Genomic DNA, 16,972 nt, shown 5'->3' with positions numbered 1-16,972 from the left:
CCCTCTGTCACCCAGGTTGGAGTGCAGTGGCATGATCTTGGCTCACTGCAACCTCTGCCTCCTAGCGAGACTCTGTCTAAAAAAAATTGAAAAAAAATTCAATATACCTAACCAAAATTCATTATGAAAGGAAAAGTAACTAAAGGTGAAAAAAATCTTCACATGGGTTTTTTTCCCTCCCTCCCTCCCAAAATAATAAATGCTGTTTATTTATTTATTTATTGAAACAGTCTTACTCTGTTTCCCAGGCTGGAGTGCAGTGGCACCATTTCAGCTCACTGAAACCTCTGCTTCCTGGGTTCAAGTGATTTTCCTGCCTCAGCCTCCTGAGTAGCTGGGATTATAGGCAGCTGGCAACAGGCCCAGCTAATTTTTGTATTTTTAGTAGAGATGGGAGTTTCACCATGTTGGCCAGGCTTGTCTTGAACTCCTGATCTCAGGTGATCTACCTGCCTCGGACCCCCAAAGTTGTAGGATTACAGACGTGAACCACCACGCTCAGCCTCCCTCAGTAAATACTTCAAGAAAGTCTTGACAAAATAGTCACTGTATTAGTCCATTTTCATACTGCTATAAAGAACTGCCCAAAACTGGATAATTTATAAAGGAAAGAGGTTTAATTGACTCACAGTTCAGCATGGCTGAGGAGGCCTCACGAAACTTACAATCATGGTGGAAGGTGAAGGGGAAGCAAGACATCTTCTTCACAGGGTGGCAGGAAGGAGAAGTGCCAAGCAAAGGGGAGAGAGCCCCTTATGAAACCATCAGATCTCATGAGAACTCACTCACTATCACAAGAACACCACCCCCATGATTGTTACCTTCATTTGGTCTCTCCCTTGACATGTGGGGATTATGGGGATTACAATTCAAGGTGAAGTCTGGGTGAGGACACAAAGCCTAACCATATCAGTCCACCCTGACCCCTCCCAAATCTCATGTTCCTTTCACATTTCAAATCCAATCAGTCCCCCAGAGTTTTAATTCATTCTAGCATTAACCCAAAAGTCTAAGTCCAAAGTCTCATCTGAGACAAGGCAAGTCCTTTTCACCTATGAGCTTCTAAAATCCAAAGCAAGTTAGTTACTTCCTAAATACCATAGGAGTACAGGCTGTACACCTAAATACACCTGTTCTAAATAGAAGAAATTGGCCAAAATGAAGGGGCTACAAGCCCCATGCAAGTCCAAAATCCAGTGAGGCAGTCATTTTTTTTTTATTTTTTTTTTTTTTTTTGAGATGGAGTTTTGCTCTTGTTGGCCAAGCTGGTGTGCAATGGCATGATCTCATCTCACTGCAACCTCCATCTCTGGGTTCAAGCGATTCTCCAGCCTCAGCCTACCAAGTAGCTGGGATTATAGGCGCCTGCCACCACGCCCAGCTAATTTTGTATTTTTAGTAGAGACAGGGTTTCACCATGTTGGCCAGACTGGTCTCCAACTCCTGACCTCAGGTGATCCACATGCCTTGGCCTCCCAGAGTACTGGGACTGCAGGTGTTAGCCACTGTGCCTGGCTAACTTAAAGTTGCAAAATGATCTCCTTTGACTCCATGTGTCACATCCAGGACATGCTGATGTAAGAGAGGGGCTCCCGCTGCTTTCACAGGCTGGTGCTGAGTGTCTGCAGCTTTCCTAGGTAACGGTACAAGCTGTTAGTGAATCCACCATTCTGGGGTCTGGAGGACAGTGGCCCTCTTCTCACGGCTACACTAGGGAGTGCCCAGTGGGGACTCTGTGTGTTGGGGGTCCAACCCCACATTTCCCTTCCTCACTGCCCTAGCAGAGGTTCTCCATGAGGGCTACACCCCTACAGCAAACTTCTGCAGGGACATCCATACATTTCTATACATTGTCTGAAATCTAGGCAGAGGTTCCCAAATCTCAATTCTTGACTTCTGTGCAACTGCCGGCCCAACACCACGTGTAAGCCACCAAGGTTTGGGGCTTGCACCCTCTGAAGCAACAGCCTGAGCTATACGTTAGCCCCTTTGAGCCAAGGCTGGGATGCAGGGCACCAAGTCCCAATATTCACAAAGCAGCAAGGCCCTGCGCCTGGCCCACAAAACCATTTTTCCTCCTAGGCCTCTGGGCCTGTGAGGGGAGGGGCTGCTGCAAAGACCTCTGATATGCCCGGGAGACATTTTCCCCATTGTCTTGGTAATTAACATTTGACTTCCCGTTACTTATGCAAATTTCTGCAGCCTGCTTGAATTTATCTACAGAAAATGAGTTTTTGCCTTTTCACTGCATAATCAGGCTGCAAATTTTCCAGACTTCAATGTTCTGCTTCCCATAAGTTCCAATTTCTGATTATGTCTCTCAAGTTCAAAGTTCCACAGATCTCTAGGGCAGAAGCAAAATGGCACCAGTCTCTCTCTTTGTAGAGCACAGCAAGAGTCACCTTTATTCCAGTTCTGAGCAAGTTCCTAATCTCCACCTGAGACCACCTCAGCCTGGACTTCATTGTCCATATCACTATCAGCATTTTGGTCAAAGACATTCAAAAAGTCTCTAGGAAGTTCCAACTTTCCCACATCCTCCTATCTGCTTCTGAGTCCTCCAAACTGTTCCAACCTCTGCCTGTTGTCCAGTTCCAAAGTCACATCCACATTTTTGGGTATCTTTATAGCGGTACCCCACTCTGCAGTACCAATTTACTATATTAGTCTATTTTCATACTGCTATAAAGAACTGTCTAAGACTGCGTAATTTATAAAGGAAACAGGTTTAATTAGCTCACAGTTCAGCATGGCTGGGCAGGCCTCAAGAAACTTGCAATCATGGCAGAAGGTGACAGGGAAGCAAGGCACCTTCTTTCAAGGCAGCAGGAAGGAGAACTGCCAAGTGAAGGGGGAAAAGCCCTTATAAAACCATCAGATTTGTGAGAACTCACTCACTATCATGAGAACAGCATAGGGGGAACCACCCCCCTGATTCAGTTACCTCCACCTGGTCTCTCCTTTGACATTTGGGGATTATGGGGATTTCAATTCAAGATGAGATTTGGATGGGGATGCAAAGCCTAACTGTATCAGTCATGAAGTTAAAATATTCAGCCATATGGCTGGGCGTGGTAGCTCACACCTGTAATCTCAGCACTTTGGGAGGCCAAGGAAGGCAGATCACTTGAGGTCTTTTGAGACCAGCCTGGCTAACATGGCAAAACCCCATCTATACTAAAAATACAAAAATTAGCTGGGCCTGGTGGTGCATGCTTGTAATTTCAGCTACTCAGGAGGCTGAGGCAGGAGAATCACTTGAACCCAGGAGATGGTGGTTGCAGTGAGCCAAGATTGTGCCACTGCACTCCAGCCTGGGTGATGGAGTGGGACTGTCTCAAAAATAAATACATACATACATACATACATACATACATAGATACTCAGTCATATTCTATCATAGGAGTCCTTAATATAATAATAATATAATTCTTCAATTCAAAGACATATACTTTCATCTTATTACTGTACTCCAGTTGTATCTTAACAATTGATGGCATGGCATGGTAAAATTGGCAGAATTTTTTGTTTACTTCACATAGAATAATGTGTCTTAGATTTCATGAAATGTGGTCTTAAACATAGAATAGGAAAAGCATGTAAAGATAAAGCAAATTGATAATCTTCAATAAACCTGACAAAAAACAAGAGATGGGGAAAGGATTCCCTATTTAGCAAATGGTACTGGGAAAACTGGCTAGCCATATGCAGAAAACAGAAACAAGATCCCTTCCTTATATCTTTTTTTTTTTTTGATAAAGTTCAATGTATTAATTTTTTTAATATACTTTAAGTTCTAGGGTACATGTGCACAATGTGCAGGTTTGTTACATATGTATACATAAGCCATGTTGGTGTGCTGCACACATTAACTCATCATTTACATTAGGTATGTCTCCTAATGCTATCCCTCCCCGCTCCCCCCACCCCACAACAGGCCCCAGCATGTGATGTTCCCCTTCCTGTGTCCAAGTGTTCTCATTGTTCAATTCCCACCTATGAGTGAGAACATGCAGTGTTTGCTTTTCTGTTCTTGCGATAGTTTGCTGAGAATGATGGTTTCCAGCTGCATCCATGTCCCTACAAAGGACATGAACTAATCCTTTTTAATGGCTGCATAGTATTCCATGGTGTGTATATGCCACATTTGCTTAATCCAGTCTGTCGTTGATGGACATCTGGGTTGGTTCCAAGTCTTTGCTATTGTGAATAGTGCCGCAATAAACATACGCGTGCATGTGTCTTTATAGCAGCATGATTTATAATCCTTCGGGTATATACCTAGTAATGGGATGGCTGGGTCAAATGGTATTTCTAGTTCTAGATCCTTGAGGAATCACCACACTGTCTTCCACAATGGTTGAACTAGTTTACAGTCCCACCAACAGTGTAAAAGTATTCCTATTTCTCCACATCCTCTCCAGGACCTGTTGTTTACTGACTTTTTTATGATCGCCATTCTAACTGGTGTGAGATGGTATCTCACTGTGGTTTTGATTGGCATTTCTCTGATGGCGAGTGATGATGAGCATTTTTTCATGTGTCTGTTGGCTGCATAAATGTCTTCTTTTGAGAAGAAAAGAATATGAACATGTGTCTGTTCCTATTCTTTGCCCACTTTTTGATGGGGTTGTTTGTTTTTTTCTTGTAAATTTGTTTGAGTTCTTTGTAGGTTCTGGATATTAGCCTTTTGTCAGATAAGTAGATTGTAAAAATTTTCTCCCATTCTGTAGGTTGCCTGTTCACTCTGACGGTAGTTTCTTTTGCTGTGCAGAAGCTCTTTAGTTTAATTAGATCCCATTCATCAATTTTGGCTTTTGTAAGTCAAAAGAACAAAGCTGGAGGCATCACGCGACCTGACTTCAAACTATACTACAAGGCTACAGTAACCAAAACAGCATGGTACTGGTACCAAAACAGAGATATAGACCAATGAAACAGAATGGAGCCCTCAGAAGTAATACCACACATCTACAACCATCTGATCTTTTCTCTTTTTTTTTTGAGATGGAGTCTCGCTCTGTCACCCAGCCTGGAGTGCAATGGCGTGATCTTGGCTCACTGCAAGCTCTGCCTCCCAGGCTCATGCCATTCTCCTGCCTCAGCCTCCTGGGTAGCTGGAACTACAGGCGCCTGCCACCACGCCCGGCTAATTTTTGGTATTTTTAGTAGAGACGGGGTTTCACCGTGTTAACCAGGATGGTCTCGATCTCCTGACTTCGTGATCCACCCACCTCAGCCTCCCAAAGTGCTGGGATTACAGGTGTGAGGCACTGCACCCAGCCATCATCTGATCTTTGACAAACCTGACAAAAACAAGAGATGGGGAAAGGATTCCCTATTTAATAAATGGTGCTGGGAAAACTGGCTAGCCATATGTAGAAAGCTGAAACTGGATCCCTTCCTTACACCTTATACAAAAATTAATTCAGGGTGGATTAGAGACTTAAATGTTAGACCTAAAACCATAAAAACCCTAGAAGAAAACCTAGGCAATACCATTCAGGACATAGACATGGGCAAGGACTGCATGTCTAAAACACCTTCCTTACATCTTATACAAAAATTAACTCAAAATGGATTAAAGGCTTAAATGTAAAACCTAAAACCCTAGAAGAAAACCTAGGCAATACCATTTAGAACATAGGCATGGGCAAAGACTTCATGACTAAAACACCAAAAGCAATTGCAACAAAAACCAAAATTGACAAATGGGATCTAATTAAGCTAAAGAGCTTCTGCACAGCAAAAGAAACTATCATCAGAGTGAACAGGCAACCTACAGAATGGGAGAAAATTTTTGCAATCTATCCATCTGACAAAGGTCTAATATCCAGAATCTACAAGGAACTTAAACAAATTTACAAGAAAAAAAAACCATCAAGAAGTGGGCAAAAGATATGAACAGACCCTTCTCAAAAGAAGACATTTATGCAGCCAACAAACATATGAAAAAAGCTCCTCATCACTAGTCATTAGAGAAATGCAAATCAAAACCACAGTGAGATACCATCTCACAAAAGTTAGAATGGTGATCATTAAAAATCCAGGGAACAACAGATGCTGGTGAGGCTGTGGAGAAATAGGAATGCTTTTACATTGTTGGTGGGGGTGTAAATTAGTTCAACCATTGTGAAAGTGTGGCAATTCCTCAAGGATCTAGAACCAGAAATACCATTTGACCCAGCAATCCCATTACTGGGTATATACCCAAAGGATTTTAAATCATTCTACTATAAAGACACATGCACACGTATGTTTATTGCAGCACTAAATATTTACAATAGCAAAGACTTGGAAACAACCCAAATGCCCATCAATGATAGACTGGATTAAGAAAATGTGGCACATATACACCATGGAATACTATGTAGCCATAAAAAATGAGTGCATGTCCTTTGCAGGGACATGGATGAAGCTGGAAACCATCATTCTCAGCCAACTAACACAGGAACATAAAACCAAACACGACATGTTCTCATTCATAAGTGGGAGTTGAACAATGACAACACATGGACACAGGGAGGGGAACATCACACACTGAGGCCTGTTGGAGGTCTCAGGGGAAAGGGGAAGGAAAGCATTAGGATAAATACCATGTGGGGCTTAAAACCTAAATGATGGGTTGATAGGTGCAGCAAACCACCATGACACATGTATACCTATGTAACAAACCTGCATGTTCTGCACATGTAACCCAGAACTTAAAGAGAAAAAAAATAGGTGGGGTGGTTCATGCCTGTAATCTCAGCACTTTGGGAGGCCAAGGCAGGCAGATCACCTGAGATCAGGAATTCGAGACCAGCCTGGCCAACATGGAGAAACCCGATCTCTATTAAAAATACAAAATTAGCTGGGTGTGGTGGCGCATGCCTGTAATCCTAGCTACTCGAGAGGCTGAGGCAGGAGACTTGCTTGAACCCGGGAGGCAGAGGTTGTGGTGAGCCGAGATCATGCGATTGCACTCCAGCCTGGGCAACAAGAGTGAAACTCCATCTCAAAAAATAATAATAATAAATAATAATAATAATTTTAAAAAGAAATGCTAGTTAAAAAAGATAAAGCAAATTGAAATGAAAAACATGTATATATCCTTCCTAAATACTATTTAGTATTGGTTGGGAAACAGTGTTATTCTCTTTTGGTAAATAAAACTAATTCAGGATGATAATTAACCTCTTTTAGGGGCCATAAATCTCTCTATTTCATAAAAATTAATGCTGTATGGTCCTAGGAAACAATGTATAAGGCACACACATATGTACATTTGTATATGATTTAGGGATTTACAAGTCCCTATACCAAGCATCTATGGATCCTAGGTTAAGAATGCTTGACATTTATAGAACAAAGACAATTATAGAACAATTTATAGAACTTTAGATAATTATAGAACAAAGTTCTAATATTCGAATGAATCTCTGCAAACGGGTATTACAATATAAATGTAATTTAAAGCAAATGTAATCACCAACACGTACACACAGAAAAGCTAGTGTTAATACATTCTTTAAGTCCCAGGGCTGGAACCAAGATTTGGTTTGAAGAATGGTATCGCTAATCAAAATTAATGTCTCATCTAATTCAACCAAGAACTTTGGGAGAATAACTCTCCTTACCCTTATCTTAAAAACCTCTTTTGCGTGTTTATTAGCAAAAGCATAATAAGCGCCATTCATTTCAAAAAATTAAATGCTATAGACATAGTATTAAAACTAGAAATTCGGTGAAAGTGTTGATACAAGATAATCAGATTTTCTTTTCTTTTTTCTTTTTTTTGACATGGAGTCTCGCTCTGTCGCCCAGACTGGAGTGCAGTGGCACAATCTCAGCTTACTGCAACCTCCACCTCCCAGGTTCAAACGATTCTCCTGCCTCAGCCTCCCAAGTAGCTGGGACTACAGGCACCTGCCACCACACCCGGCTAATTTTTGTGCTTTATTAGTAGAGATGGGTTTTCACCATATTAGGCAGGCTGGTCTCCATCTCCTGACCTTGTGATCCACCTGTCTCGGCCTCCCAAGGTGCTGGGATTACAGGTGTGAGCCACTGCACCCAGCTGATGATCAGATTTTCTTTTGCTATCTTGCCTAACTCTGCTGTGGGGGATTGTTTGAAATCTAAATGTTGCAAGTTATTTTAAAAGGAAGATAAATTAAAATCATTTTATGTGTTGTATTAAGTACTTTTTCCCCCAGAATTCTTTAAGCAATGCAAAAGTTCAAATATGAAAACAATCATGCATAATAAGGAATTTAATATTAGATGATGATACTACCCGGAAACAGTTAATAAATGCCCAAATTAAAACAGGCCTTACCTGGTAGTGATTTGTTATTCTTTAAAATAATATTTAAAAAATATATGTAACATTTTAATTTAACCAATTAAGAATATTTAAGGTTAAATATAGTTATTTGTAGTAATCATCAATAATTGAATCCATTACCATATTTCAATGTGAGGGATGTTTCAAATAGTAAGGCTGCAATCAGCACATCTTCTTTAAGCACTTTATTCCTTAAGTTCAGTCGTGCATGGGCTTCAGATAGGAAAACGCTAAAAAAGAAAATAGTTGCCAATCAAAATATGTTGATATTATAAAAATAATATATATTTTGGCAGGAACAAACCAAGACATATGTGAACCTTAGCCACACCTAAAGCATATTCTTACTTTAAAAAAATTTTTAGTTTCTTTTTTAGTTTCTTTTCTTTAATTTTTTTTTCCTACCAACTTAAATAGACTGTTCCAGAACAAGTATCCTATTGGTTTCCATCCTGGCTTTTATTTATCATTCCACACTCCCCTCCCGAAGTTTTGTTCAGATAAATACACAGTTGGGAAAATTAATCTAACTAAATATCTTTTACAGACAAATCCTTGACTTTTTCTTTTAATCCTTCATTTATCTAAAATCCTCATAGATTTCCAAGATTTTTGTTGGCAATTTCAGCATTGGAAGGGATCTTCGAATTCAAAGTTCAAACTTTCATCAGAAAACTAAATTTCCTCTACAACATCCTGGGCTATTCGTTTACCAGTATCTTTTGGACCTCTCCTAGCATTCATGGCTTCATGAGGCAATCCGTTCCTTTATTTTTAATTTTTTAACCAACTTCCATTACTGAAAGATCTCTTTTAAGCAAATGTGATGTATCTGAATGATTGCTGAACTTGGGAATCAGAAAACCTAGGCTGAGTCTCTAGAATTTACTAGCTGTATGACTTTGTATAAATCATTTAATGTATGAGATTTTTTGAAACTCAGCTATAAAAGGGAGATAAGTAAAGGCATTTGAAAGTTTTGCAACTAACTATAACCATAACTAACTATAACCAAGATTCTATCAATCTAAGCTAAAATTAGTTTCACTGCAATTTCTACCCACAGGTCTCTTGTTCTGTCTGCTGAGACCTCTTAATATGATGCTCTCCAGATATGCAAAGATAACTTTTCGATTGCTCCGTGTTTTCTCTCCTTCAAGTTAAATATTTCTAGTTCCTTTACTATGCTATGAGACATAACTTTCAGCTCCTCACCATGATGGTTACTCTCCTCATGACCTGATTTGGTTAATACTCCTTTTCAGTACAGTACAACAGCGGTTTTGACTATCACAAAGTAGAGATGAGGCGTAACTAGCATTTTGTTGCTCTTGATATATATTCTATTAATATGACCCCAACTCTCAGTATTATTAATAGCCATATTACATTATTTACTCTTATTAAACATAAAAATAATGAAATATCAAATCCTTTTCATATTAAGCCATATTACCATTTTCTCATCAATTCACACTTATACTACAGAGTCTGGGCATCTAACAGAGGGCTTTACATTTATCCTATTAACTTTCTTCTTGTTAGATTAAGATCACAATTCAAGTTTGTGAAGTTCTCTCCAATATTGCTCATTTATAAATGTAATAATCATGTCTCTGATGTCCTCATCCAAGATCCTTCTAAAAATGTTGACCGGGACAGAATATGTATAGAGCCTTTAGAAAGTATTGTTCAGCTCCACTTCTCTAGAAAAGCAAAGATGCTTGTAATTAGGTACCTGTCTATAGAAATGGGGGAAAAATTCAAGGTTTATGACTCTTCTAGCTAGGGTTCATTTACTCTGCTGTTTCACAAACCACCCTTAGTATTTATTTCTACAATGTGAAAAAGTAGAATTACATTAAAATTAACTACTTTATTTTTGAATAAATAGCTGCATCACAGCTTCACTGTGTTGTGATGTAGCTGTACCATAGTTTAAACAGTCCCCTATTGAGAGACCATTTCTTTATTTGATATAGTATTAAAGTGTAATCTCAAAATAATTGTGAAGTAGAACCAGGAGTAAAATAAATAAATAAATAAATACATTGTTAAAACTGCAACATAAAATAAGACAGATGAAGAACTGGCAGAAAATGTCAAGTATAAATCTGTAAGATTTAGATATATTTAGTTAATTTCCCCAACTGTATATTTATCTTCATAGAGCTGAAAAAATGCTAAAGATAAGCCAAGTAGAAGTCAACTCTTTGATAAATGTTTCAAAATGGAAAACAGAATTGCATTACATAATGCTATTCCCTGAATTAAAATTTAAAATACTCAGATCAAATTATACTGTTTGCTTTTTTTTTTTTTTTGAGACAGAGTGTCACTCTTGTTGCCCAGGTGCAATGGCGCAACCATGTCTCACTGCAACCTCTGTCTCCCAGGTACAAGCGATTCTCCTGTCTCAGCCTCCCAAGTAGCTCGGATTACAGGCATGTGCCACCACACCTGGCTCATTATTTTGTATTTAGTAGAGATGGGGTTTCATCCTGTTAGTCAGGCTGGTCGTGAACTCCTGACCTCAGGTGATCCACCCCCTTTGGCCTCCCAAAGTACTGGGATAATAGGCGTGCACCACCGCGCCCGGCTTTAAAAGTTCTATTTTCTCATAATGTTCTTTTCTCTATAGGAAAAACATGTTTTGTATTTGAACTCACATAGTCTCCGTTTACATATGAAAAAATATATATATTTTTTGAGACAGTGTCTTGTTCTGTCGCCAGGCTGGAGTGCAGTGATGCAATCTTGGCCCACAGCAACCTCGGTCTCCCGGGTTCAAGTGATTCTCCTGCCTCAGCCTCACGAGTAGCTGGGACTATAGGCATGCGCCACAACCCCAAGCTAATTTTTTTTGTATTTTTTTGGTAGAGACGGGGTTTCACAGTGTTGGCCAGGCTGGGCTCAAAATCCTGACCTCAGGTGATCTGCCTGCCTTGGCATCCCAAAGTGCTGGGATTACAGGCGTGAGCCACTAGGCAAGGTTTTGTCTTTTTTTTTGTTTTTTTTTTAAATTGAGAAGGGGTCTCACTCTGTCACCCAGGCTGGAGTAAAGTGGCACATCTAGGCACTCTGCAACTTCCGCTTCATGGGCTCAAGCAATCCTCCCACCTCAGCTTCCTGAGTAGCTAGCTGGGACTACAGGCACCTGTCACCAGGCCTAGCTAGTTTTTTGTATTTTGGGTAGAGACAGGATTTCACCATGTTGCCCAGGCTGCTCTGCTTTTGTTTTTGTTTTTGTTTTTGTTTTTTTTAAATAGAGATGAGGTCTCACTATGTTGCCCAGGCTGGTCTCGAATTCTTGAGCTCAAATGATCCTCCCACCTCAGCCTCCCAAAGTGCTAGGATTACAGGTGTGACCCGCTGCACCCAGCCCCAAGGCTGGTCTTGAACTGAGCTCAAGCCACCCTGCCTGCCTCAGCCTCCTAAAGTGCTGGGATTATAGGCATGAGCCACTGTGCCTGGCCAACACCCACATTTTTTTTTTTTTTTTTTTTGAGATGGCGTCTCGCTCTGTTGCCCAGGCTGGAGTGCAGTGGTGTGATCTCAGCTCACTGCAACCTCTGCCTCCCAGGTTCAAGCAATTCTCCTGTCTTAGCCTCCCGAGTAGCTGGGACTACATGCGCGCTCCACCACGCCTGGCTAATTTTCTGTATTTTAGTAGAGACGGGGTTTTACTGTGTTGCCCAGGCTGGTCTTGAACTCCTGACCTCAGGCAATCTGCCCTCTCGGCCTCCCAAAGTGCTGGGATTATAGGTGTAAGCCACCATGCCCAGCCAACAGTCACATTTTTAAAAACAAGGATTTGCATTTGAAATCAGTGCACTTTCCTCAGCCATATCTCATATGTGGCATCCAATAAAAATTAGTTTAGTAAAAAAATTATTAGAGATTAAAATGATGTAACATGATATAACAAAAGGAATTGTGAAGCCTTTAGTCCTTTTGGAACAAGGCCATTTACAAACCAACTAGCAGTCAAGCAGAGAAACAATTGAAATAGGTAAATTAGCAATTTAATTAAACACATCATTTGTAACTCAATGCTGATTCTAAAATCTTGAATTGAATACCTACAGATATTTTAATGCAGATGCCGACAGTTTTGATCCACATATAGAGTCTGTTCTGATTCTGCGACTTGCTAGATAATAGCCATGAGTCATTCTTTCTGCTTCCAAGCTGAATTCTACATTCAAATTCTTTGCAAAGGCCAGTAGCTAAAAAGTGTGAAAAATCCAAGATAATCAAGCTTTATTATGGAATCAATATAACAGAAATCAAAAGTATACTGGCACTTTATTTTTACATGTTTGCATATTTTATTACATAAAAAAGAGTAAATGTCTGGGGCTATTCTGAAGTCACTGAACACTTTAAATATCACAGTGTTATACTTGTAAAGGATATTAAAGTTTACCCAGAATAATCTCCTCCCTGTCAGTGCAAAAATGTTCTGTGCAATATATTTGAATGACTGTACAATGTCTTTGCTCCCAGTGAAAGGCTCACCTCCCTCAGAAGCTAATTTTCCTTTGAATAGCTTTAATCACCTGACAGTTTTTTCCTCATAACTTTCTCTCATTGGCCTAGAGCTACTTGCCCTCCTTACTTCCCTTCCTTCCTTTTAAAGAGCACTTAACATTTGGTATGAGGGGAAACATTATGTTAACTGCTTTGAAGGTGGGCTTTGGTGATTGAATAAGATTTGGGTAGAGAATAATTCTGCAACACAATGATTATCACTGTTTTTTCTGAGTTTTGAGCTTTTTTTTTCTTTCAGAGTCAGTGATTCCTAGTTCCCAAAGTCCTCTGTGACATAATTTCCAAATTTTTTACTATCCTAGTTATTTTCTACTTTTTCAATTCAGATAACTACAGGAAAAATTAACTATAATAAGGTTGCTGTTTTTTCTGACACTATCTACACCTGGAGAAAGGTTGCTATTAACTATAAAATTTATATTTTATTTATTTATTTATTTTGAGACGGAGTTTCACTCTCATTGCCCAAACTGGAGTGCAATGGCACGATCTCGGCTCACTGCAACCTCAGCCTCCTGGGTTCAAGCGATTCTCCAGTCTCAGCCTCCCAAGTAGCTGGGATTATAGGCACGCACCACCACACCCAGCTAATTTTTTGTATTTTTAGTAGAGATGGGGTTTCACCATGTTCACCAGGCTGGTCTCAAACTCCTGACCTCAGGTGATCTACCCACCTGGGCCTCCCAAAGTGCTGGGATTACAGGCGTGAGCCACCGCGTCTGGCCTATTTTGTTTATTTATTTTTGAGATGGAGGCTTGTTCTATCGCCAAGGCTGGAGTGCAGTGGCATGATCTCAGCTCACTACAACCTCTGCCTCCTGGTTCAAGTGATTCTCCTGCCTCAGCCTCTTGAGTAGCTGAGACTACAGGTGTGCGCCACCATGCCCAGCTAATTTTTTTTTTTTTTTTTTTTTTTTTTGTATTTTTAGTAGACACAGTTTCACCATATTGGCCAGGCTGGTCTCGAACTCCTGAGCTCAGGTGATCTGCCAGCCTCGGCCTCCCAGATTGCTGGGATTACAGGCGTGAGCCATCGTGCCCGGCCTAAAATTTATATTTTAAATTTAACCTTTAGAAAAGCATAAGAGATGGCTGGGCGTGGTGGCTCACACCTGTAATTCCAGCACTTTGGGAGGCCGAGGTGGGTGGATCACGAGGTCAGGAGATCGAGACAATCCTGGCCAACGTGGTGAAACCCCGTCTCTACTAAAAATACAAAAAAATTAGCCAGGTGTGGTGGCAGGCGCCTGTAGTCCCAGCTACTCATGAGGCTGAGGCAGGAGAATCACTTGAACCCAGCAGGTGCAGTTGCAGTGAGCCAAGATTGCGCCACTGCACTCCAGCCTGGTGACAGAGCGAGAAAAGAAAAAAGAAAAGCAAAGCACAGAGACATGTTCCTAGACTGGACATGTCCTGGATTGGATATATATCCTGGCTTCTTTATTTTCTTTATTCTCCACAACTCTCTCCAGGCTTTCAGAACTGGATATACTATTAATAGTATCAATAACCCTCTCTAAGTTCTCTCTAAGATGGCACGATCATGAGCCACCAATATCCTCCTTCATGAAAGGACTTGTTGCCCAGCTACTGAGATTCTGTCAGCCCCTTCGGGGATTGCCTCAGGACAGTCCACATCACATGAATGATTGAGGCAGAAGTTGGGGAGGACTTTATAAAGTCCTCAGGTATTGACAGAAAAGCCCTCTCAAATACACATTGGCACACTAAACTCCATCTCAGTCTGTTCTGGAGAGCTCAGACTGCAACAAATTCCATCCACTTTGATTTGTGTAATAGATTTATCTTCCAGAGAAATCATTTTTACTATTTTACTTTTTACTATTTTACAGTTCACTCTACAACTGTTCTCTATAGTCTGACAAACCAACTATAAAATCTTTTGCCTGTGCAAGACTTACTGTAAATATGCCAAAATCCTATGACTCCAAAATACAATTTTTGCTCCAGTCAAGCTGGTCTTATCGTTTTCCATGTATACTAATTTCTACTTTTATGTCTTTACTCCTACTGTTAATTCTACTTAGAACACCCATCCTTCATGCATCTAAATTTTACCCTTTCTTACAGCCAGCTGATGTCCAGCCTCCTCCATGAAGTTTTCCCAGCTTCTGCATTCTATACTGATATCTTACTTTCTGAATTCCTAAAATACCTGAGTCAGCACCACTTAACTTAGCACTTAAGTTGTTCCTTAACTATTTTATGCATCTTTTTTTTTTTGAGACGGAGTTTTGCTCTTGTCGCCCAGGCTGAAGTGCAGAGCAGTGGCGCAATCTCGGCTCACCTCAACCTCCGCCTTCCGGGTTCAAGCTGTTCTCCTGTCTCATCCTCTGGAGTAGCTGGGATTATAGGCATGTGCCACCATTCCTGGCTAATTTTGTACTTTTAGTAGAGATGGGGTTTCTCCATGTTGGTCAGGCTGGTCTCGAACTCCCTACCTCAGGTTTCTGCCCTCCTCCTCGACCTCCCAAAGTGCTGGGATTACAGGCTTGAGCCACCTTGCCTGGCCTGTATCTTGTTTTTAATTTTAATTAAATGATAAACTAAAGGGAAAATTTATATACCTGTGAGAATATAAAAGAATGGAAATAGGCTCATATTTGTGAAGTATCCAGTTAATACCTGAATAATTAATAAATCTAGATTGTTTTGGCTTGTTTCTCAGGTAAAAAAATGGGCAACATTTTTCAGGGTCATTAGCCTGTCCATATTTAGTATCCTAATTCCTACAGACTACTTTTTTCCTATATAATAAAACCAAAACCAAAACCTTATTATATTATAAATATTATTCTTTTTTCTATTCTAATCTATGTGAATAAACAATGTTCATAATTCATGTTTAAGTCGATTTTGCCTTTCAACCTTTTACTCATGCAGTATGCTTACAAGGAAGATAGATACGAAAAAAATTTTTAATGACTCATAGACCTCCACTTTCTGACATCCCCTGCCTTTTATCTATCATACCCAGACAAGTGAACTCTACTTGGACAGATTTTTGAGTAGTTAAAAAGGTTTCAGTTGTAAATATGTGAGCACCTTTAATAGCTATGAGAATTATTACTAAATTTACATCACCTACTTTCAGGTTCTCTGAATATGTCACATATGTTTTGATAATGTCAGGGTAATTAATTAAAATGGGTTAGTGAATCATGCTATATATCCCCTAAAGTCAGGACTCGAAGGTAGTCATCTGAGGACAATCCCTTTGAATAGACAGTAAAATGTAAATAACTGTATATCTATATAGCCTATTATAATTTTCCATAGAAAAATTCTATGTTGGTTTTCTTTCATTGAGATTCTGTCAGCTGTGCTGATTTGGACAGTGGTACAAAAATAAACTGAAAATTTTAATATTCATTACCTAACACAGTTGTTTCTTTAATTATAGCCCTAAATAATTCTAAATAATTTCTCTATTTTTTCTTTTTTTCTTTTTTTTTTTTTTTTTTGAGACGGAGTCTCGCTCTGTCACCCGGGCTGGAGTGCAGTGGCCGGATCTCAGCTCACTGCAAGCTCCGCCTCCCGGGTTTACGCCATTCTCCTGCCTCAGCCTCCCGAGTAGCTGGGACTACAGGCGCCCGCCACCTCGCCCGGCTAGTTTTTTGTATTTTTTAGTAGAGACGGGGTTTCACCGTGTTAGCCAGATGGTCTCGATCTCCCGACCTCGTGATCCGCCCGCCTCGGCCTCCCAAAGTGCTGGGATTACAGGCTTGAGCCACCGCGCCTGGCCTTTTTTTTTTTTTTTTTTTTTTTTTTTTTTTTTTTTTTTTTTGAGACAGGGTCTTACTCTATCACCCAGGCAGGAGTGCAGTGGTGCGATCTCGGCTCACTGGAACCTCCACCTCCTGGGTTCAACCGATTCTACCTCAGCCTCCCGAGTAGCTGGGGTTACAGGAGCCACCATCACGCCCAGCTAATTTCTGTATTTTTTGGTAGAGATAGGGTTTTCACTGTGTTGGCCAGGCTGGTCTCGAACTCCTGGCCTCAAGCGATCTGCCCGCCTTGGCCTCTCAAAATGCTGGGATTATAGGCATGAGCCACCACACCAGCCTA

General features: G+C 40.4%; 1 protein-coding gene across 3 annotated transcripts in view; it reads right to left on the bottom strand.

Annotated features, from left to right (window-relative positions):
* The window catches only part of MCMDC2 (minichromosome maintenance domain containing 2), a 52,747-nt gene that overhangs the window by 9,050 nt on the left and 26,725 nt on the right, over positions 1 to 16,972 (bottom strand). For all 3 annotated transcript variants that reach the window (XM_005563459.5, XM_073998876.1, XM_073998877.1), the window contains 2 exons: positions 12,416 to 12,558; positions 8,450 to 8,559 (listed from right to left, as the gene is read on the bottom strand). In XM_005563459.5, the coding sequence (XP_005563516.2) occupies positions 8,450 to 8,559; positions 12,416 to 12,558 (253 nt within the window). The remainder of the gene's footprint in view (positions 1 to 8,449; positions 8,560 to 12,415; positions 12,559 to 16,972) is intronic.

Source organism: Macaca fascicularis, chromosome 8 (assembly GCF_037993035.2).
Source record: "Macaca fascicularis isolate 582-1 chromosome 8, T2T-MFA8v1.1".
NCBI classification, from domain to species: domain Eukaryota; kingdom Metazoa; phylum Chordata; class Mammalia; order Primates; family Cercopithecidae; genus Macaca; species Macaca fascicularis.
Note: the sequence above shows the minus strand (reverse complement) of the source record. Positions and strands in the feature narration are given on the sequence as shown.